At 59.1% G+C, this 20,441-nt stretch overlaps 2 protein-coding genes across 4 annotated transcripts in view; both read right to left on the minus strand.

The window, feature by feature from the left end:
- Window positions 1–341: 341 nt before the first annotated feature.
- Epn1 (epsin 1) lies at window positions 342–13,040 on the minus strand. 3 transcript variants are annotated; one of them, XM_004647667.2, is made up of 11 exons: window positions 12,794–13,039; window positions 10,297–10,633; window positions 5,455–5,704; window positions 4,063–4,187; window positions 3,759–3,833; window positions 3,421–3,504; window positions 2,355–2,658; window positions 2,076–2,186; window positions 1,880–1,966; window positions 930–1,187; window positions 342–852 (listed from the first exon to the last, which is right to left on the minus strand). In XM_004647667.2, exons 2-11 carry the CDS (start codon window positions 10,522–10,524, stop codon window positions 644–646), a joined length of 1,731 nt encoding a protein of 576 aa, XP_004647724.1. In that variant the 5' UTR covers window positions 10,525–10,633; window positions 12,794–13,039; the 3' UTR covers window positions 342–643. The 3 variants fall into 3 exon arrangements, with proteins under 3 accessions (XP_004647724.1, XP_023563717.1, XP_004647725.1); XM_023707949.1 differs by lacking the exon at window positions 12,794–13,039 and adding an exon at window positions 12,572–12,725; XM_004647668.2 differs by lacking the exon at window positions 3,759–3,833 and having other exon boundaries at window positions 12,794–13,040.
- A 274-nt stretch (window positions 13,041–13,314) lies between these two features.
- U2af2 (U2 small nuclear RNA auxiliary factor 2) overlaps window positions 13,315–20,441 on the minus strand; it is a 14,692-nt gene continuing 7,565 nt past the window's right edge. Inside the window, exons 7-12 of the mRNA XM_004647693.2 lie at window positions 20,348–20,441; window positions 17,193–17,272; window positions 16,988–17,110; window positions 16,657–16,743; window positions 15,994–16,242; window positions 13,315–13,934 (exon numbers count right to left, since the gene is read on the minus strand). Coding sequence (XP_004647750.1) covers window positions 13,800–13,934; window positions 15,994–16,242; window positions 16,657–16,743; window positions 16,988–17,110; window positions 17,193–17,272; window positions 20,348–20,441 — 768 coding nt within the window. The 3' untranslated portion in view covers window positions 13,315–13,799. The remainder of the gene's footprint in view (window positions 13,935–15,993; window positions 16,243–16,656; window positions 16,744–16,987; window positions 17,111–17,192; window positions 17,273–20,347) is intronic.

Here is a 20,441-nt window from a genome sequence, read left to right on the forward strand (position 1 = left end):
GGAGAAAAGCAGTATCGACTCACATGATAAAAGTCTAGAAATGGAAAGAACACCGCCCTGTTGGCAGCGGGCTGCGATGCTGACCGAGCTCTCTGCCGTAACCACGCTGCGGCCCCAGCCCAGGCTCCTGTGCGTGACTGGGTTTGTAGGCGGAGCCTTTGTGCACCGAAGTATGATGCTGCTGCACTGACCAGGGCGGCCCTGTCTCCTCGGCCGCTCTGCGCCCACTCTGGACCCCTCCGGCTACCTCAGCCTCAAGAACTCCCTGGGCTGCCAGGGACCGGCATCACAGCCTCCAGAGGACAGTCAGCTTCTGAGGGACACATTTGTGGAGCCACCCCCACGAGAATTGTCATTTATTCCCGAAGTCGCCAAAATCATCACCAAGGATTCACCAAGGGGTGTGAAGGAAACGAGGCTCAAACACTGATTGGGGGGCAGTCGGTGGGAGGAGTTGGTGGGGGACTCGGACTGTCCTCCCCCTTGTAATGCCTCGGACAGGGGTCCTCCTGGCTGCCCCCATGTCCAGTCTCTCAGGGCAGGGTGGGTGTGGGGAGGGCGTAGTGTGAGTGGGCCCAGAGGGACAGCTGGATGACCGATTCACATGCGGGCAGACACGCCCCGGGCCAGGCCCTCACTCCCATTATAGGAGAAAGGGATTAGTGTTGGGCGCCGGGGGACCAGGGGGCATCATGGGTGGCAGGCCAGGGCCCCCTCCTAGTGGAGAGATGTAGGTGGGTGGAGCCCCAGGCATGGGGGGCACAGGGCTGAGGCGGAGCTGATTCAGGGTGAGTGTGGCCGGGGGTGCAGGCTGGAAGGGGTTGGTGATGGAGGGTCCAGCGCCCGGGGCTCCTGTAGGAAAAGAGGACAGCAGTGAGTACATGTCCCAGTGGGATGCACAGGGAAGTGGGGGGCTGCTCCCAGCTCACCACTCGGCAGGAAGGGGTTCGAGGCCTTGGCTCCTGGCGCTGTGGGGCCCGGCCGGCTCACCAGTGAGTCCAAGTCCACGAGGGCTGCGTTGGGGCCCAGGAAGGACTCTGGGGTCTTCCGTGTGGGGGGCGTGGGGGCCGGGGTAGCTGCAGGTGGGGGGCTCCCCATGGCCTCAACCAGGGAGCCCCCAACCCCACTCATGTCAAAGGTGCCCGGGCTGCAGGCAGGCACCTCTCCTGCTAGCAGTTCCAGCTCACCTGAAGCAGCAGGAGGGCATGGGAGTCAGAAAGGGCAGCCAGGCACAGGGGCACGAGCAGGCACGGCTGATGCCAGGCTGTGGGCACAGTGCAGGAGGGCCTGGCTCCAAGTGATGACTGAGACACCTGCAGTCCCCAGCAGCTCACTGCACGAGGTCCCCAGGGGCTACAGGGGGACGCAGCTGCAGACCTAGGTTCCTGCGGGATCTGCAGGGTGGGCTCTAACTGATTAGCATGTGGGAGAGGCCTAGGGCTAAAAAACATCAGTAGGAGAGGCTGTGGAACAGCGCAGGGCCGAGGGCCGGCTAAGCTGTGGGAGCAGAAGTGCAGAGCGCAGGGTGTGGGCCCCCGCAGGCAGCACCACACCTATACAGCCGCCAGCACTCCAGCTGGCTGTCAAAGCTCAGAAGCAGCCAGAGCACAGCCATGTGGTGCCAAGGGGCACAGGGGGAACTGAGTGGCCAAGGGCAGGAAGCAGCGCTGGGCTACCCCTAGTTCCCTCCCACCAGAAGAGACCCAAAGCCAGGCATGTGGTGGTCATGGATGGGTGGTCACTCGGCCTCCCAGGAGCTGCCCCACACTGAGGCACTCCATCCTGCCTCCCTGGAGGTTGTACACTCCATCCCCTCCCCCTCCCCCCCCCACACACAGAAGGACCCTAGGGCAGCCCTAGGGGCAGGGCTGCAGTTTACCTGTGCTGCTCCCCGAAGCTGGGAGGGCCGTGCGGAGCCGGTCAAAGTCTGAGAATTCATCAGGCTCAGTGTCAAAGCCTGCAACCACTGTGGGAGAAGGTGCCTACTCAGTGCCCACCCAGTGCTGGCTGGGCCAGCAGCCCTCCACCCTCAACACCCAGGAGCCAGCGGCCCAGCCTTCTGCTGCTGTCTGTACCTGCAGTGCCATTGGTGCTAGGCTTGGCAGGGGATCCTCCCCAGGGGTCTGAGAAGGCCGGGGCTGGGGCCCAAGGATCCGAGGCTGGTGGTCCACTGACAGGGGCCACCCCTGCGTGAGGAAGGTGGTGTAAGGGGTCAGCAGTCACTTCTGCTCAGGCTGTCATGGCCCATGGCCCCCAAACCTGTGGCTATCCCCCACTGTGACCCACCCATCCCCACCCCTCAGCCAGTAATGGGTGACCCCACCATGCTGCCCTGCTGAGGACAGGGGACGCACCCTCAGAGCCTCCCCATGGGTCCGCCGGGGGCCCCTCTCCAGCTGCGGGGGCTGGGGCCCCACCCCATGGGTCTGCTGAGGACCCCGCAGGGGCAGCAGGCCTCCAGGGGTCCCCTGAGGCTGGTGTGGGGGCTGGACCACCCCAGGGGTCAGCAGCTGAAGGGACAGTGGGGCCGCCCCAGGGATCTGAGGCAGGTGCAGCCACAGGGACAGCAACGGCTGATGGTGCCGGGCCTGCCCAGGGGTCCGAAGCTGGTGCTGGAGCTGGGGCCGTGAAGACATCAGCAAGGTCCATCAGGGAGGACTGTGGGGGAGAGGGGTGGGTCAGGGCTAGGTGCCAACTGCCAGGCCTTGCATCCTGCCCAGCCCTGCACCCCTACCCAGTTCCAGTGAACTCCAAGCCACCGGCCCAGACCCGTGGCAGCCCTGACCTCCACACCATCTCATCCACCGCTTGCCACAGGCTCCTTGGCCGGCCCTGCCCCCCTAAATCCCAGCCCCAGCAGGCTACCCAGGGCGCACCAGTCAGCTACCGTGGCCAGAGACCATCACACACATCATAGAACAGACGTCACACACAGTCCTGTCCCTAAGCTTGGCCGTCAGCACCAGGAGGCAGAGCCACAGCCGGCCCAGGAGCCGCAGGGCTACCGCCCACTGACAGAAGTCCCTGCTGCCAGGCCAGTGTGACGGCAGCACAGGCCTGTCTACAACTCCAGGACTCAGAAAGCGAGGTAGGAAGACCAAAGTTCAAGCCACACCTGCGTAACTTAGATCCAGTCTCAAAACAAAAACCGAAGAAGAGCTATGAATGTATCTCAAGGTGAAAGCTCGAGACTCCATCTCTAGTACCACAAATTACAAGTGGAACAAGCCAGCCCCTGTGGTCAATAGCTGTGGCCCCCAGCGTTGCCAGGCCGCCAGCTTCCGGCCTGCGTGCTCAGGAGACACACAGAGCCCCCAGGGGGCTAAGCCAACAGTCAGCCCAGTCCAGGCCAAGCGACCGGGGCGAGGGAGCACGTGCCGGGATGGGTGGAAACCAGCGCGCAGCCAGCAGCCCACTCACCTCCTCCTTGCCCCCCGTCTCCCGCTTGCTCTCCTCGATGGCCATCTGCAGCCTCAGGTCATCGCCCCGCCGGATCCGCTCCTCCTTGAGGCCAAAGGCAGAGCACAGGGTTGAGCACAGCGCCATCACGGCCGCCCCCATGGTGACAACACCCAGTGAAGTATGAACCAGTACAAACGAGACGGGAATGCCGAGGGCTAGGCTGGGAGGCAGGCAAGGCATGGGGTGGGCACAGGAGTGTGAGGGCAGGCGTGACTCCAGCCTCCCGCGCCCGGGATCCTGTGGCTGCTGCGGGTAGGAGGGGATGGAGCCCAGGGCAGTGGGAAGGCCACGCTGACCTTATCGTGCTCCTCTCGACTCAAACTAAGGGCCAGCTGGAGCTGGACGTCATCCTCGGGGCCGCAGGACGGCGGCTGGGGGGAGAGAGTGTGAGGGGCGGGAGAGGGTGAGCCAGTGCCCCAGTCAGAGAGGCAGGCAAGAGCAAGAGGGGGTGCACCACAGGAGCCAAGAAAGAGGGGTGCAGTGCCCACAGGGAGGGACTGGCAGAGAAGGGCCAGGAGGTGGCATGAAGAGAGGTGGAGATGGAGACGAGTGGCAGACGAGACTGGAGGCAGGAGTGCACTTAGCCTGCGCCAGGCCTACCTGGTCGGCCTCCTCCTTGCTCATGGCCAAGGCCAGCTGCAGCTGCAGCTCCTCCTCCCCACTGCTCTGCGGCCATGCCTGCTCCGCCTCAGGTGGGGGCCCCGAACCTACGGCTGCAGAGGAGGCTGGGGGCAAAGGGAACCCGTGAGCAGAAATCGGGGTGCACTAGGCCAGGTCTAGGCAGGGCTGGGTCCTGCTGCCGGGCGAAGGCCAGCCCCAGCCGGGAGGGCAGGAGGGGCCTCTGTCTGCACGGCATGCACCCTGGCCCTTCCTTGTGGGGCACCCAGGCAGTGAAAACTCCCCGAGGGTCCAGGAGGCCCAGGCTCTAGCAGGGGGAAGAGCACAGCATCTGTCTGCATTGTGGAACTAGGGCTCCACCAGGAAAAGGACATGGTGCACGAAGAGCCCCTCAGGTCCAGCAGTAGAAAAGGGACAGCACACCCCTGACAGCCAGGCTGAGGGAGAGGCCCAGGGCACCCAGAAAGGCTGGCCCCTGCCTCTGCAGTCAGCACCTGGGCAGCCCCCCACCCACGGGACACCCGCACTGCCGGCCCCGGCCCCTCCAGCAGGCCCGCCCATCGTGCCTAAGCCAGCTGTGCTCACACCGTCTCCACCTACCCCCAGGTCCCACCTATGCCTCATCAGGCGAGGACTGGGCCAGACCAGGCAATGTCCCCTCAAGTGCACTTTGAGGCCCTGACTGAGCCAACCCTGTCCCCATCCCAGTCCCTGTGGACTCCCGTGGCTCCTCGCAGCTTGCTCTAGGACAGGGGTCAGCAGACCACAGCCTATGGCCAAGGCCCTGTGCTTACATATGAAACAGTTGGGGAAGACGGAGAACAGGAGTGCCCTAAGTCTGTGAAGCACACAGGGCTCAGGTCAGGGCTGCACGGAGCATGGGCGCTGGGCGCACAGGCACAGCCGGGGCTGCCTGCCAACACAACAGCTCCCCAGACCCTGAGCAGAGCCCGGAAACACCACACCACTGGGTCCACGCACCAGGTGGGTGCTGGCAGTGCCCCTGAAGTGCCCCACAGAAGCAGCTGGTCTCAGGCAGAGCCACTAGCGGCACGGCCCCCACTGCTGCCTGATCGCATCCCAGGCCAACCCTGCAGCTCCCCTCACTCTACCAAGGCTCTTTTTAAACCCAGGTCGCCATCCCCAAGCCCTGAGAACATCAACAGCCCTTAAAAACCAAACCCAAGGGCCATGCCCAGCCTCTCTCCACAGGCCCCTCCCTGGGCGCTCCATGGCAGCTGCCCTGGATCTCAGGCAGGACACCTACCCGTGGCTCCCCCAGCCACAGCCCGGGTGCATTGAGAAGCTCACAGTTTCAAGGGAGGCCCCACCGCAGGCCTGGCAGGGAGTCTGCAGCGGAGGGGCAGGTCTCACCTGTGGCCGTCTGGGCCAGCTTCTCCTTTGTTTTGAGCGCGTGCGCTCGCTCTTCCCGAAGCCGGTCCTCATCCCGCAGCAGGGCCACCAGCTGCTTGGCCTTCTCACGCACATTCACGCCCTGGTCCTTGCCGTCACGGTCCACGTACTGGAAGTCCTTCAACGTCTGCACAGCATACATGTTCTCTTTGCACTGCTGCGACACACGCTCCGAGCCCGTTTTGATGAGGTACTCCATCAGTGTCATGGCCTGCGGTGGGCGGGGACACACTCATTACTCGCTGCCTTGGCAGCTATCAGGGTTCACAGCCACCAGCCACTCCATCCTGCACAGAGCTCCATCCGGCACATCCACAAGGTGCTCAGAGACACTGACGAGGATGGCTACACAGGGCGCACCCCTCAGACGAGAATGAAAGACCCAGAACAGGAGACCCTCAGAAACACAGGGAGCACAGGTGCCAGGCCCAGGCGCAAGCTGGCAGGCGACTAAGTGGGCATGTCAACAGAGGTACAGGTGCGGCACAGCTAGTGGCCCAGATGCGACTGGACCGTCACTCTGAGAGGGTAGACAGCCAGCACGGGAGCTCTGCTACCTCGGCAGATCGCCAGGCCAGAGCAACTGGCACCAAGCCTGCCCGTGCCCTGTGGACAAAACCCAGAGTGCCACGGCCACAATGAACTCTGGTCCAGTCGCGCCTTCTGTGTTCCCCAAGTCTAAAACATCTCCTCACTCCTGAGTCACAGCTCACAGAGACCCGACAGTCCCAGGGTGATGAGGCAGAGCACAGCAGGGGCATCGAGGCACCTGGTGCCCCCCGGAGCCAGGGTCCATGAGCAGGAGGTCCAGCAGAGGGAGCACTGCTGGGTCAGGAAACGTCCCTGTCCAACAGGCTGGAATCAACATGCCTAGGCCCTCACAAGGGGAAAGCAAAGCAGGACAGGGAGGCTGGGGCTGGGGCTGGGGCTGGACAGTGAGCTCCACCCCACATAGGAAGCAGGCTCCCATGGGATCAGACTCCCCAAGGCTCTGCTCTGTGTCCAAAACCCTCCATCAGGAGCCTGGGGCTGGACTTGAACTGGTCCTGAAAGGGTTTCCACAAAGGAGGTGACAGAGAAAGCAAGGCCAGGGGCTGGGAAGATGGCTCAGCAGAATAACTGCTTTCCTGGCAAGTACAAGGGCCTGAGTTCAATCCACAGTTCCACAAAAAAAAAAAAAAAAAAAGAGAGAGAAAGAAAGCAAAGCCATTCCCATGTAGGTCACACCCACCCTGGCAGAGGCAGAGGCAAGCCCCATGTGAAAGGTGGTACAGGGGAAACCCGGGCCAATACCACTCAAGCAGGACAGACTGCACCATGACCCCAGTGCCATGCGTGGGCTTGATGTTGGATAGATTATGAAATGGTTTCATTCTCAGAGTGCTCTGGACTTTGGAATTGCAATTAAAACGAGCCTGGAAATAGCCCCACAGCATCCACAGGTGAGGGAATCTGCAGTCAGCGTACGCAGCACAAGCTATGGTTAACGCAGCAAGAAGATAGATACCTGTGCCACCCAGGGCCATGCACAATGAGACCAGAGCAGCCAGAGCCAAAGCCCACCAGGAGCGCCACGCGAATTCAGCTCCCCCAACACCCAGGTCTGCGTAGAGAAGGATGTCCCCGGGGCACCCCACACACATTTGGGGCAAGGGCTTGAAGGGGCACCCTGGCCATGCCGTGAGGCTTCCTGGTGGGTCACACCTCAATAAAGACCCAAGCCCTTATTTCAAAAGATAACTGGGCAAGTAGACAAACCAGTGGTTCCCATTCATTCTGCAGCCTTGTCAAGGATGTTCTGGAAAGTCACAGGACAGCAAACTTTCCGTGATGCGCCACGTGATAAATATTTTGGATTTTCAGGCCAGTCTCTGCCTTGACTGTTCAACCTGGCTGTATTCCAATAAAACTTTATTTACACAAACAGGCAAAGCACGGGGCTGGCCCATGGCCTGTAGTCTGCTGACCTCTGCTTTAAGATAACAGCAGACTCTGCAGTCCTGGGAGAAACTGAGTGACTACCCAAGGTCTGAGGGAGCCTGGGGCTCTGCTGCACTCCACTGCAGGAGCAGGCAGCCCAGAGCGACCCACAGCCATTCCTCCCCTGGACAGTCATGAGAAAGGAGGAAAAGCTTGTCCTTGGTGAGGCACTCTGAAGACAGGATGAGAAGCTGTGAAGCTCAGACAGCCAGCCGCTACAGCCCTGTCCAGTGCTATCTCCAACAGCGGTGGCCCTGAGGCCTGGGGCAGGCTTCCTCGCCCAATGCCAGGTTCAGCCTGCGGTGAGCAGGGCACAGGGACAGCCCTGTGCAGGGTCAGGAAGGGCGGCAGGTACTCCTGGTCCTTTGCTGGAGTCAAGATGCTGCTATGCAATGAGTGCCTCAGCGCTCACAGGACTGTGCCTGGAAAGCACAGGTTTGTTTTTTGGTTTTTTGTTTTTTTTTTTTTTAAATTTTATTTATTTGTGTGTGTGTGTGTGTGTGTGTGTGTGTGTGTGACCAGCTCAGCCCACCAGGGGGCAGGGCTGGCTGGCATGTGGTGCTGGGGGATTGAACCACAGTCCCAGGGCTTTGCTAAGCTTGTTCTAAGTAGGTGCTTTACGCCACTGAGCCATCTCACCAGCCCCGAAAGCACAGGTTTTCATGAAGACAAATTCTGTCTCAAAAAACATATGTTCTCAAATTTGCTTATAGGCACTGGGCTAGGAGTCAGCCAGAGCCCAGGAGAGCAGGCAGCCTCTTCCAGGAGGCCCCCCTGACTGAGGCCTCGGTCTCCGCACAGCCCTAGCTTCCCAGCACCTGGGTTCCCTTGGGCCCCATCTGGCCCTCCCTGTGCCAAGGCCTCCAGGCTGCACGGAGCTGGATCCTTGCACCACCATACAGGGCCAATGCACAGGAAGCCAGGGACACACAGGACACGAGATGCAGCCTGGCAGACTCCTCAGTACCTTGAAGCAGCCCAGGCCCACCTGGTATCAGAGCCCTGCCACGCTGCCACCCCCTGCGGTGCACCACTCTTGGGACTCCCACCCTGTCTGCAGGCAGCTCAACGCCCTGCAGGCCCTGCAGGACCCTCTGCCCTGCCTGCTGTCCCAGTCCCAGGCTCCCCAGCTGTCAGCAGGCCTACTGGCAGTCAGCCCTTCTACAGAGTGACCGGCACCCACTACAGCTGCGCTGCTGCTCAGCCTTGCTGCGTCTGATGGTAGCCAAAAGCCTCAGCCTCCGACCCTGCTTGCAAGAGGTGCCCCACTCTCAGTGCAGGCTCCCCTTTCGCAGCAGAGGGGCACCACACCTTGGCAAGCAGCCTCCAAGATCAGCCAGCACAGGGAGCAGGGAGAACGGGCCCTCCAGAGCCCCAGGGTGGAAACGGATGAGTGGGGCCTGCCAGAACCGTGCAGTACAGAAGCCAGTCGGCCACCGGCTGAGTAACGGCCACCAAGCCCATCCAGGCCCCCAACAACTGTCAGCAGAGCAGGAAGAGGGTGAGCCGAGAGGGTGTGTGCCACACAAGAAGCCCACACAAGAAGCCCCACATGGCCCCTTGCCTTTGGCGCACACTGTAAGGCCCACAATAGCCTGGCAGGTAAGGACCCTGGGCCCTGCCCACCCACACCCTCCGCACATGCCCTCTGGTCCATAGCCCCAGCTCCAGAGGACAGCAAGCATGCAAGGACTCCACGGTGGTAATCTGCGAACGTATGATGCCACAGAGCACCTGGACACAATAGTCACTGAGAGATAGGTGGGTGACAGCCACAACACAGGGAGGCCCTGCGGCCAGGAACAGGAAGGGGCTGTGTCTGTTCTGAGGGGAGCCCCACTTTCCTTCTGAGAGTCAAGGTCTAAATTACACCAGGCGAAGCACTCCTTAGGCCAGTCTGAGCACAGCCAATCCAACACCCATGGCCCACGGCCACGAGACACTCCCTGTCACCACTGCATTCCGACCCCTGGCAAGCAGTGAGCTCTCCCCATCCCCCGTGTTTCACCACAACCCTCAGCACACAGCCCATGTCTCAACTCCTGTGCCCACAACGGTGCTAGGCCTCCAGATCACAGCAGCATCCGGGAGCAGAGGCCTGGCTGCTATGAGAACCAATCAACCATCTGGGCTGGGCAAAGACAGACAGGCACCTGTAAGGCCCAAGGCCACAAATCCCAGCTGCCATCACTCATTCCAAGGCTGGAAACCAATCAGGTCTACTCCCCTCCTGATGCCACACCAGCTTGGGAACCTGCTGCCCTCATAAACCAAACCAGCATACTCTTGCCCATCCTGTCCCCAGGAAAGCGCTCTCCAGCAAACAGGCTGCATCAGGCACTCCATGCAGAGTCGGATGTTCTGAGGCAGTGGTGGGAGCCTATCGCATGCATTTCAGCTATTTTCTTTTAAGACAAAAGATGTTACCAGGCGCGGTGGTGCGAGCCTGTAATCCTAGTACTTGGGAGGCAGAAATCAGGAGGATCACTACTAATGTGGGCTATGTAGTGAGACCCTGCACAAAAAAAAAAAAAAAAAAAAAGACAAAAGATGTTAACATGTGAGTTGTGTCTTTCTAAACTAGAGCCCTGGTATTCAGGGTTAATTGCGGTGTCAGTGCTTTGTAATAATCAATGGCTTCTGGGCACCCATCTCTAAAGGGCTTGCAGTCAATGACCTAAGGCACACAGAGACCTGTGTCACCCACATCTTCAGACTCAGTGAGTGCAGGGGCCCAAACAGCACAGGGCAACAGTCTCTGCACAAGAGTGGGGGTCCGAATGTGACAGGATGTCCTGGGTGGCACACCCACCCACTGCTCACCTTGTACACGTGCCGCCAGTTCTTGCCGTGGTCGTTGAGCCGCTTCCAGATCATACTCATGATCTCCGAGAAGGCCACCACATTGTAGGTGAGGTCGGCAATCTCTGACATGAGGGAGCTGGACGGACCCCAAGGGTCATTGCTCGTGGCCTCACGGACCTTGATCTCCGCCTCTGAGTAGTTGTGCACGATGTTCTTCATCTGGCGCCGGAGTGATGAGGTCGACATGGTGCCAGGTGGTGGAGTTGCGGAGCACAGGCCCCCCGGGGTGTCGGCAGAGGTGACAATTCGATGAGGTCAGCCACGCAAGGCGCTGGTAGCTGGTAGGTCACCACATCTGAAGGGAGAGAAGGCCTCTGGAACTTCCCAGCACCACACTCACCATCCTGCGCGACTCAGAAACAGACTGGCACCTCATGATTCCAAACTTGTGTTGGATTCTGCTAACTATGACTACCCCAGGGGCCATTAGAGCAGAAACACCATTTGTCTGGACTCAGATTTTCCCTAAGGGAAGTTGACTGGAAAAAGCCAGGCAAGGAGAGGAAGAAGGAAGGCCAACAGAAAGACTCTGGAATGGGGGTGGGCTCATGGCACAAGGACAGAGGGACAGCAGTCAGTGAAGGTATGAAAGAGTCGGCAGGGAAATGGGGCAGGGGCTAGGGGATGTGGGACTCTGGGACCCACAGGCAAGGAGCAGAGATAAGGAACACGATGGCCCCAGGGAAGCTCCCTGCCAGTGCCCGGTGCCATTGCACTTGACACTGTACACAGCCACTGGGCTCCGTCAAGCTCACCCTGTAGGAGAATGGCAGCAGCCACCCAATGCCCACTTAAACTCTTCAAAACTTACACTTTTACATTAACCTAAACTAACTCTCAATAACACCACCAACAAAGAAACAACGGTGGGACCTGAACACATGAGGCTACAGGAGGCCCTCCTTGGCTCCTGCCTCCAGCTAGTGCCTTCTGTGTACTTCACACACGGACTCTGATTTCCAGAGTCCCATGCAGAAGAAGACAAAGTTACCCGCTGCCCTGCCCAGGGACACACACTTCACAAGTGAAGAAGATCCAACTGCTGGCCTAGGCCTCTCCAACGAAGTTCAGAGGGAGATTTACTGAGATTTACCAAGACCCACATCTAGAAAACGGGAGTGCATGACAGAGGCTGCCGCTGCCTTCAACTCAGGCATCAACAGGTCAGAAAGAGCAGCCATGGTCCCAAGACAGGCCCAGCGAGATGCACTAGATGAAAAAACAAGCTGGTGAGAAAGGGGAGAGGACTGTCACAGAGAAACGTGGGCAGGGTAGGCCGCCCAGCGAGACCAACAGCAACCTGGGGAGACAGTGCATGAGCGCTGAGAGACACAGGCCTTGAAGCAACAGAAAAAAAAAAAAGAAAAAAAAGACTACCTTGGGACTGAGAAATAAGAAACAAGACAAACGGGACATTACTGGAAAAGAACAGGTTCAAATCCTGGCTGCCACATTAAACACCGGCAAAGCAAACCTCCTTAAGTCTGAGATGAAAGCAAGCCCCTACCTGGAGGCTTGTGGCTCACACACCACAGCACACAGAGTGCTCGGCTCTGCGCCCCACGGACAGCAGGCGCTCAGTAACACCGCCTGCTATTCTTATCAGCACAAAGCAGAACATTCCCACAGTGGCATCCGAAGATGCCCTCTCCTAATACCGTGTACTTCAAGTGGTAGGGAAAAAATGCCATAAACACATCAAACCCGAGATATGCTGGGTTTCAAATTAAATTGGTCTTCTCCAAGAGGAATTCAAGTGACCAATTATCAAGTGCTTGAGACAAAATTTCTAACCCATAATAAAAACCAAAGTCCCAACTGCACCCTCCACGCCAGACACGAGAGGCACTCCACAAACTCGAGGCAAAGAGGCCCCAAAGGAAAGAACTGTGGACACTTCCACGTCAAAGGCCAGGAAACGGAGGTTCTGGAAACAGAGGGTGCCTGCCCGAGCCCAGCACCTCAGCAGGGCCTCAGAACCTGGAGGAAGGGTGGAGAGCAGAGACCCAGCACACGTTCACGGACAGGAACTCGGAGACTAGAAGCGACAAGGATGAGGACAGAAACCTGACGTGAAGATGGGGGAGACAGACGCACTCGAGAGAGAGGGGTCGGGGGAAGGGAAGACAGCAACCCGGAAGACAGACCCAGACCCTGACAGGCAGATGCGGAAACAGGGCCAGGGTGGAAGGCGCCCCAGGACGCCACCGGCTCCAAAGCCTCGGCTACAAACCCGGAACGCGCGAGGATAGCCCTCCACAGGAACAGCGGGCGCCGCGCGGACCGGCCACGGACAGACACAGCCCGCGGGGCAAGACACGGCCCGGGCCAGGCGAGCCCGGCCGGGCGCAGAGGCACAAAGGACGACCCCGGCTGAAAACCAGCGACGCTGGAGCCCGGGCCCCGCTGCAGAGGCCCAAGGGCCCGGCTCCGCACAGGCCGGGCCGGCGCTCACCTCGGCCCCTCACGCGGGGCTTCGGGGGGTCATGGCGGTCAGCCCCTTGCCCCCGCTCCGCCTCGGTGTCGGGGCGCCCGCTGGGCTGAGGGCGGCAGAGACGCGCACGGCCGCAAGCGCGCACGCACGGGGCCGCACGCCGACGGCCCCGCCGCCCCGGCGCCCAAGAGGGGCGCGGAGAGCCGAGCGGGGGAGGGGAGCCGCCGAGCAAACGGGAAGCAACCGAAGGCGGCGACGGACCGGAAGTGGAAGCGGCCGCAAGACCCGCCCACCGCGCCTCGCCCGGCAGCCCCGGCTTTCCAGCCAAACCCACCCCGCTAGCACCACTTCCGGTGCAAGAAGCTACGTCACGAGACCTCCGACGTCACTTCCGCAGGGGCCAGCGCAGCGGGCTGTGCCACACTGGGGAGCCGGGCTTCTCCCAGGTTGCCAGGATCCCGAAGCGGCCCCCCCCACCCGGTACAGACTCCCACACACGCCCCAACCGGCGGGCAGGACACACGCACCAGACACGAAGCAGCTCCGCAAAGTAAAATACAACAAAATGTTTAATGAGCAAATTCGTCTTAGCAAATATGAAACTGCCACAGGGGGGCGGGGCCACGCGGTGGGGCGGGCGGGCGGGGCGGCCGGGGCTTGGGGCCACTACCTAGGAAACCGGGCGGGGGTGGGACGGGCGGGGCGGAAGTCCGAGGTTTGGCCGTATATAAACACGCTACGTTTCTACCGGGGAAGAAGGGGAGGGGACACTGTGGCGAGGGGCCAGGCCCCACCCGCGCTGCGCACCGCTGCGCAGCGCTCCGCCGGCCCGACCCCGTCCCCGTGTCTGTGGGTGCATGTATCTCGCGTGGGCTGTGTGTGCGTCCCGTCCCCGCCCCCCACCCCACCCTGCCATCCAGTCGCTGCCGGCTGTCTGTCGCTGCTGTCACTCCTGCCCGGATCTTAGGGGGGAAACAGTGGGGCAGGCGGGAGGCTCCTCCTGTGGCCACCGGGCCCTCCGCCGCCTCTACCAGAAGTCCCGGCGGTGGTAGGAGTCGGGGTCACAGTACTTCGTGACAACCACCCTGTTGGCGAACTTGCGGCCGGTCAGGCCTTGCATGGCTTTCTGGCAGTCAAACACGGAGGTGAACTCCACGAAGATCTGCAGGGAGGAGAGGGGTGTGAGCCTGGGCACCCACGCCAGCCACAAGCACCCCAGGTGCCTGGAGTGCGGGGCAGCTCGGCCATTCCACGGCACCCGCCAGGCACATCGCCACGGGCGCGGGCAGGCAGACGCCCAGGTCCTCGCCGCAGCACCCGCCACTGAACACAAGGAACTTGACCTACTCAAGCCTCAAGGCTGTGTGAACCATCAGCTTAGGGGAAGTGGACACGTTTAGCACACCATGGCAAATTTCACACACCCTAACCAACAGCTTCAGTTCTTAAAAATTCCAGCAACTAAGGAGACTGAGGCAGAAAGATTCCACATCACCAGCCAGCCGGGCAATTTAACAAGCACTCTGGGAGGCATCACAGATCAGTGGAGGAACACTTGCTTGCCGTGCACAAGGCCCAAGCTTCAATCCCCAGACAGCAAAAAGGTGGTAACTTCCTCTTTAAAGTAAAAGATCCATGATAAAACTGATCAGTGAGCTTGGGGACAGAGGCAGGGCAACAGCCAAAAGTCTTGAGACCAGGGATACACAGTGAGGTCAAGGCCTGGGTGAGCTGGGTAGCATGACCCTGTCTCAAAAAAAAAGCATTATGTATTTCAGGATACAGCAGTGGCCTTAAAAAAAGGGGCAAGCATGTCCTGGGGGACAATGAGTGCCAGTTTGAGGATTATCAAAAGGGTGTAGCTCTTAGCAACCAGCAGGTACTGCATCCAGTTATCCAGCCCAGAAGGCCTGTCATCCCAGCACTTGGGAGGCTGAGATAGGATACTTCCACCAGCTCCAGCCCAGCCCAAGCTAAAAAAAAAAAAAGAAAAAAGAAAGAAGAAAAAAAGGGGGGGTGGGGATAGCTCAGTAGAAGAAGTCCTTCCCTGGACAGCACAAGAGCTGAATTCAATCCCTGGTTCTGACAAAAAAAAAAAAAAAAAAAAAAAAAAAGTCCAGTCAGATAGCTCATCAGACTAAAGTGCCTGCTTATTAGGCAAGCACAGCGGGGTTTGATCCCTGGTACAAAATGCCATGCTGGTCCCGCCCCCAGGCACTCTGAGACTAAGACTGGGCTTGATGGTGCGCCAAGCACTTGGGAGGCTGCAAATGAGTCCGATCTGTGTAGTAAAACCCTGTAAACCTTATACTAAATGCATTAAAAAAAAAAAAAAAAGTGGCCCCGAATGTTAGTAGGTGAGAAATTACAGAAGTGTATCCAAGTACCTCGGGGGAAATACAGCTTCAAGCATTACAAAAATGCAAGGCAAGAATAAGGCAAGTAGGAGCTGGAGAGATGGCTCAGTGGTCTAAAGCACCTGCTTGGAACAGGCTTGGCAAAGCACAGGGACCGCGGTTCGATCCCCCAGCACCACATGCCAGCCAGCCTCGCCCCCTGGTGGGCTGAGCTGCCCCCCCCCCACACACACACACACATACACACACACAAAATAAATAAATGTTAAAAAAAAAAAATAAGGCAAGTAAATGACAATAACATAGGTAACAGGATGCACCATTATCAGTGTCTGGTATGTCTGTAAGATTCATAAGAAATCTAAGAACAAAAATAGAACGTAATGAAGTATCAGATCAGCTGATCCCAGAAACCAGGGTCTCTTCTACCTGTTCTTCCCACAAAACCTCCTCAGCCCTGACCTCATCAGTCTTCCCCAGAGCACAATGGCCCGGAAGCCCAGCAAGTCCCTCCTCTTCTCCCCTCCCCCTTCCCAACAGCACTTCCGGCCCCACACGATGAAGAAAAAAACCAAGCATACAGGTGAATGCCAGTACCCAGCCTCACCACAGCCCCTCTCGGGGGCCTGGCACAGTGCAGCGGAGACCCCAAGCTTGCCTGCTAGGAGCAGCCCTCACACACAATGGGGGAACTTGGACACACTGTTACTTTCCTGAGCTTAGACACCAGATCACATTGTGGAACAGCTCAGCCAGATGCAGAACCAACACTGCCCAGAAACCAAGCCTGGCAGCAGCCCAGGCCTATCATTGCAGGGCAGGGCAGGGCAGGGCAGGGGCGCAGGGGCACATGCGGGTAGGTACCTTTCCGCAGCCGGGCACCTCCACACCATCGACAGGCCGGGGAATCTCGATGGACTTGACTAGCCCATACTTGCTGCACTCATCCCGCACGTCCTCCACGATCTCCTCATACTCCTCGTCATCCAGCAGCTCCTCGGGCAGCACCATGTTCATGAGGCACAGGACCTCAGTCGGGTGGCCGCCCATCTGCACCTGAGAGCTCATCAGGCCCGGCACTTGCAGGGTAACGGGGGTCTGGTTGATGGTGCTCTGTGGGGCCAGGGTAGGGGGACTGTCACAGGGGGCTCCAAACGGCCTCCCGCCACTCGGGCCTGCCCAGTGCACCAGCTCCTCTACACACCCACACACACACACACACACACACACACACACACACAGGCATCCTGGGAAGGCCTGCCCCACCATCCCTACCCACACCCCCTCGCCAATGCACTAGCTCCTCTACACACACACACACACACACACACACACACACACAGGCATCCTGGGAAGGCCTGCCCCACCATCCCCACCCACGCCCCCTCGCCAATGCACTAGCTCCTCTACACACACACACACACACACACACACACACACACACCCCTAGGCATCCTGGGAAGGCCTGCCCCACCACCCCCACCCGCACCCCCTAGCCAATGGAAGGTAACGTGCCGGGAGGCTCACCAGCGTGGCATTCTTGGCTCCCACACTCGCCCTCTGGACCAGCAACTTCTTGTCCCCCAGCTGCATCCCATTCAGCCCTGCGATGGCCTGTGTCAAATGGGGTACGGAGGGGAACAGGAGAGGGGAGTCAAGGCCCAGGAGCCCAGCTCCTCCCCCAGGCCGGGGCAGAGGTGGGCAATCAGGATGACAAAGGTGGTAAGAGTATGGAGTGGGCCGCACAGGGCCTTCCTTCGGGCGGCCACCTCCCACCCCATCCCAGGAGGGCACCGCAGCTGGAAACAGCAAGGTTGGACAGGACAGACGTGGCAGGCAGCCAGGCCCCCAGGCTCACCTGATCAGTGACGTTGATGTCCACGTACTCACAGAAGGCGTAGCCCTTGGAGAGCCCTGTGGCACTGTCCTTGACCAGGTTGAAGGCCTTGAGAGGCCCAAAGGATGTCAGCAGCTCTTTTACCTGCAGCAAGCCGAGAAGCTGTCAGCACCCAGTCAGGCTTGTGGGGCCAGGGGCAGGTGTAGCCTGGAGGGGAGGGACTCACCTGGTCATCATTCAGGTAGTTAGGCAGACCCCCAATGAACAGCTTATGGGCAGAGTCAGGGACCACAGTAGACACAACTCCTATGGGAGAAGGAAGAGCTTCAATAACCACACAACGGCTTGTCCCAAAGGCCTAGGGACACGTGCACCAGGAGCCCACATCCACCTTGTGCCCATCACAGTCTGACCATTAGAGGGGCACAGCAGTGGCCCAGTGACCCAGCATCTCCCAGATCCATCCAGCCAGCAAGCTGTCAGCATGCTCCAGAAGGCCCCAAGAGCAACCAGTCACACTCAGACTCACGCCACTGGCCGCCTTGAGGACTTAGCATGTCTACTGTGCTCTGAAGGGTGCCAAAGACTCCTGGGCCCTTCTTTAGCCCTCAGATCCGAACCCAGGGGTCAGAGGGGTCCTGACCCCCGCCCCAAGATTTTCTGCCTGCTGCACTCGCAGGCCCATCCACAGTTCCTCTACGGCACTGGGAGTGTGCCCTGCTTGCACAGAGCAGCCAGCCTGCTGGAGTCTGGGCTGCTCTGACAACCTCTATGGTAACTGCTGGCTGAAAGCAGGTCCCTGAGGGCTGCAATGTCACAGCATGATCCTCAGCTGAGTGAACCAAGACACCTATCTTACCCTCACCATTAAACTTGACACAAAGCCTGCCCCAGGCCTCTACCTAACACTGCACAAGCTCCCAGAAGGTGTCAGCACCCCTAGCTGCCTCCCTTCCTGGCAGTCCCGCCACACTGGCAGCTCATCCCATCCCATCCCACCAAGCCCCAGGGAACAGCTTGTGAGACAGGAACTGGTGAAGGCCCGGGTCATGCCCCCAACCCCCCACGGCCCGAGAGGTGCACGATCAACCCAACTGGCCCAAGCACCTGAGCTGCACCCAGCTGAGGAGCCATACAGCAGCAGAGCCCTGCACCTGGATGCTGCAAGGTGGTCTGGAGTCGGGGCCAGTGGGCAGCCCTGGCTCTGGACACCTATGAACACAGTGTCCAGAGCCCACCTCTACAGGCCTCTCCACAGGTGCCACTGCAGACTGAGGCCCCTCCTAGGTACCCAGCAGGGAACCAAGACAGCCACCCCAAGCTGAGACTCACAGTCAGAAACTAGTCTGACTCTCTGCATCCAAGTCAATGCCACCAATGGTGGCTCTCAGCCCCAGGCTCTCAAGACAGCATGGCAGTCATCACAGAGGAAAGGAACCATACTGGAGACCTGTGCCAGCTCAACACAGATCTCATCACACTGGCCATGGGTGTGGGCACAGGCACAATCTAGGCGGCACAGTGCCGGCTCCATGCCAACCAGGCCCAGTCAGGGCAGACACTGTGGGAAAGCCCCACACACTTGGCCATGCCATATGGATAAAGTGTTTATCAAGATAAGGGGATCAGATCAGTGTCCAGGAATTTCTTTCTAACCATACATTTTAACTAAATGCCTCTTCTCTCTCCTCTCTATAGACTACAGGGAAAAATGGAATAGAAGCTCAGAACACCAACTTTTTCAGGGGTGAGGGCTGTATTAACGGTCAAACACAGAGTTACTTTACCACTAAGTTACGTGCCCAGTCTTATTCTGAGACACTAAGCTCCTTGACTCAAACTTACAATCCTCCTGCCTCAGCCTTAGTGTGTGGAGATTGTAGGCATGCACCACAGCCAGCTCTAACAGAGAAGAGGCCACATGCCTAACCTGCCTACAGGAAGGATCACTTTCTGCTACTGCCCAAGTGGTAACCAACTCTCCTTCCACAGGAACTGTTGGACATCTCCAGGCAAGCTTGTCCTGAGGCTGCCGAGTGGTAGCACCTACTGTTCACTCTCTCACTCACACAAGGCTCTGCACGGAAAGGCCCGCAACAAACTAATCTGATGACTGCACCAGTTTCTAATGGGACACTGTGTGGGCCAGAGGCCGGGTGGGACCGCTAGGCAGGCACTGACACCACGACCATAAGCCATACACCATCCTCCTCAGACCTGTTTCCCTGGTGAAATGAGACAAGCATAGAATGCTTCCTCAGTAAATGGCCACATCATAAACCTTGTTGGATTTGTGGGCCTTTCTGCCTGCCATGAATCACATTAGGTACTGCAGGACAAAGCAACCTAGATACACACATAACAGACCTAGCCCTCTGCCAATGAACCCTCATACAGAGTGAATTACCACCATGGCCGGCCACCAGGTGCCACAGAAGTGTCAGTAAAGCCAGAGGCGGCCTCCTGACACAATGGGGAGAGCAGCTGGCACACACTGAGCATTAGCAGGTGGCAGGCTGCACGTGTACGCTGGGTTTATGAGAAATGGCACAAGAAAGGGTAGCTCTACCTGGGAGATGGCCCAGGAGTCCTCAGCAGAACCAGGAGGTCAGGCTGGATCAGCACAGTCACAGCTGAGTTCATCTAGCTTATGGGAACTTCCCAAAACGGAGTGGATCAACACTAACAGCTGCAACCTGGCCCTATCCCACAGACCCTGACACAGCTCCCTCTGGACCCCATGCACCCACCCTGTGAAGTGTTCCCCTATGGCTCTGGGTTCCCCTACTGGCCCTCTAGTGCCAAACATCATCAGCCAGCTAACTCCACCTTCTCAAGAGTCCAACCTGGCTGAGGCAAGGCTTTCCAAAGCCCAGGCCGTGGGGCCTCAGGTAATCCCTACCAGAGGTGCTAGCAGAGCTCAGCCTGTGGGACCAGGCAGCCCACTGCTGCTCCCCGCAAACCACACACCTCCTCAAAGGCTCCCATGCCACGTAGATACCATCCTCACCCATCCCAGATACACAACACCTTCAGGGTGCGCACGGTTGCTCCTATCCACAAGAAACACTAACAGCACTGTGGAAAATGGCCCAGAACTCAAGCCAGGAGCTGCATGCAGTCTGATGAGCACCTCCAGACAGGTGCTCGCCCGCCCCAGCCCCAGGGCACACACCACTGAAAAGAACAGGCCGAGTCCCACCCTGCCCAGGGCACCGCAGATCTGGTCCTGGCTAATGCTTGCAAGGTATACATCAACCGATCACAGCACAAGCAGAGGCCTGGGCCATGCTGCCTCACTGGAGGACACCCGAGTTCCAAAGCCGATGAACTGCTCTAGCCCCCACCCCAAGATAGCAGTCTAGCCAACTCCTCACTCACCAGGCACGTAGACCGAGGGGTTCTCTGACATGCCAGGCAGCGGCTGGTAGTCATGAGGCCTGCGGATCTTCAGCGACTGGCCTTGGAAGATGAT

The sequence above is a fragment of the Octodon degus genome, unplaced genomic scaffold, assembly GCF_000260255.1.
Source record: "Octodon degus isolate 3935 unplaced genomic scaffold, OctDeg1.0 scaffold00320, whole genome shotgun sequence".
NCBI classification, from domain to species: Eukaryota; Metazoa; Chordata; class Mammalia; order Rodentia; family Octodontidae; genus Octodon; species Octodon degus.

Bases quoted from the DNA above. Each gene is read 5' to 3' on its own strand.
- Epn1 (XM_004647667.2), bottom strand. From the start codon at position 10,524: ATGTCGACCTCATCACTCCGGCGCCAGATGAAGAACATCGTGCACAAC. The intron at 5,705-10,296 runs GTGAGCAGTGGG...CGCCCACCGCAG, and splicing joins ACTGGCGGCACGTGTACAAG to GCCATGACACTGATGGAGTA. The intron at 4,188-5,454 runs GTGAGACCTGCC...CTTTGCCCCCAG, and splicing joins GCTGGCCCAGACGGCCACAG to CCTCCTCTGCAGCCGTAGGT.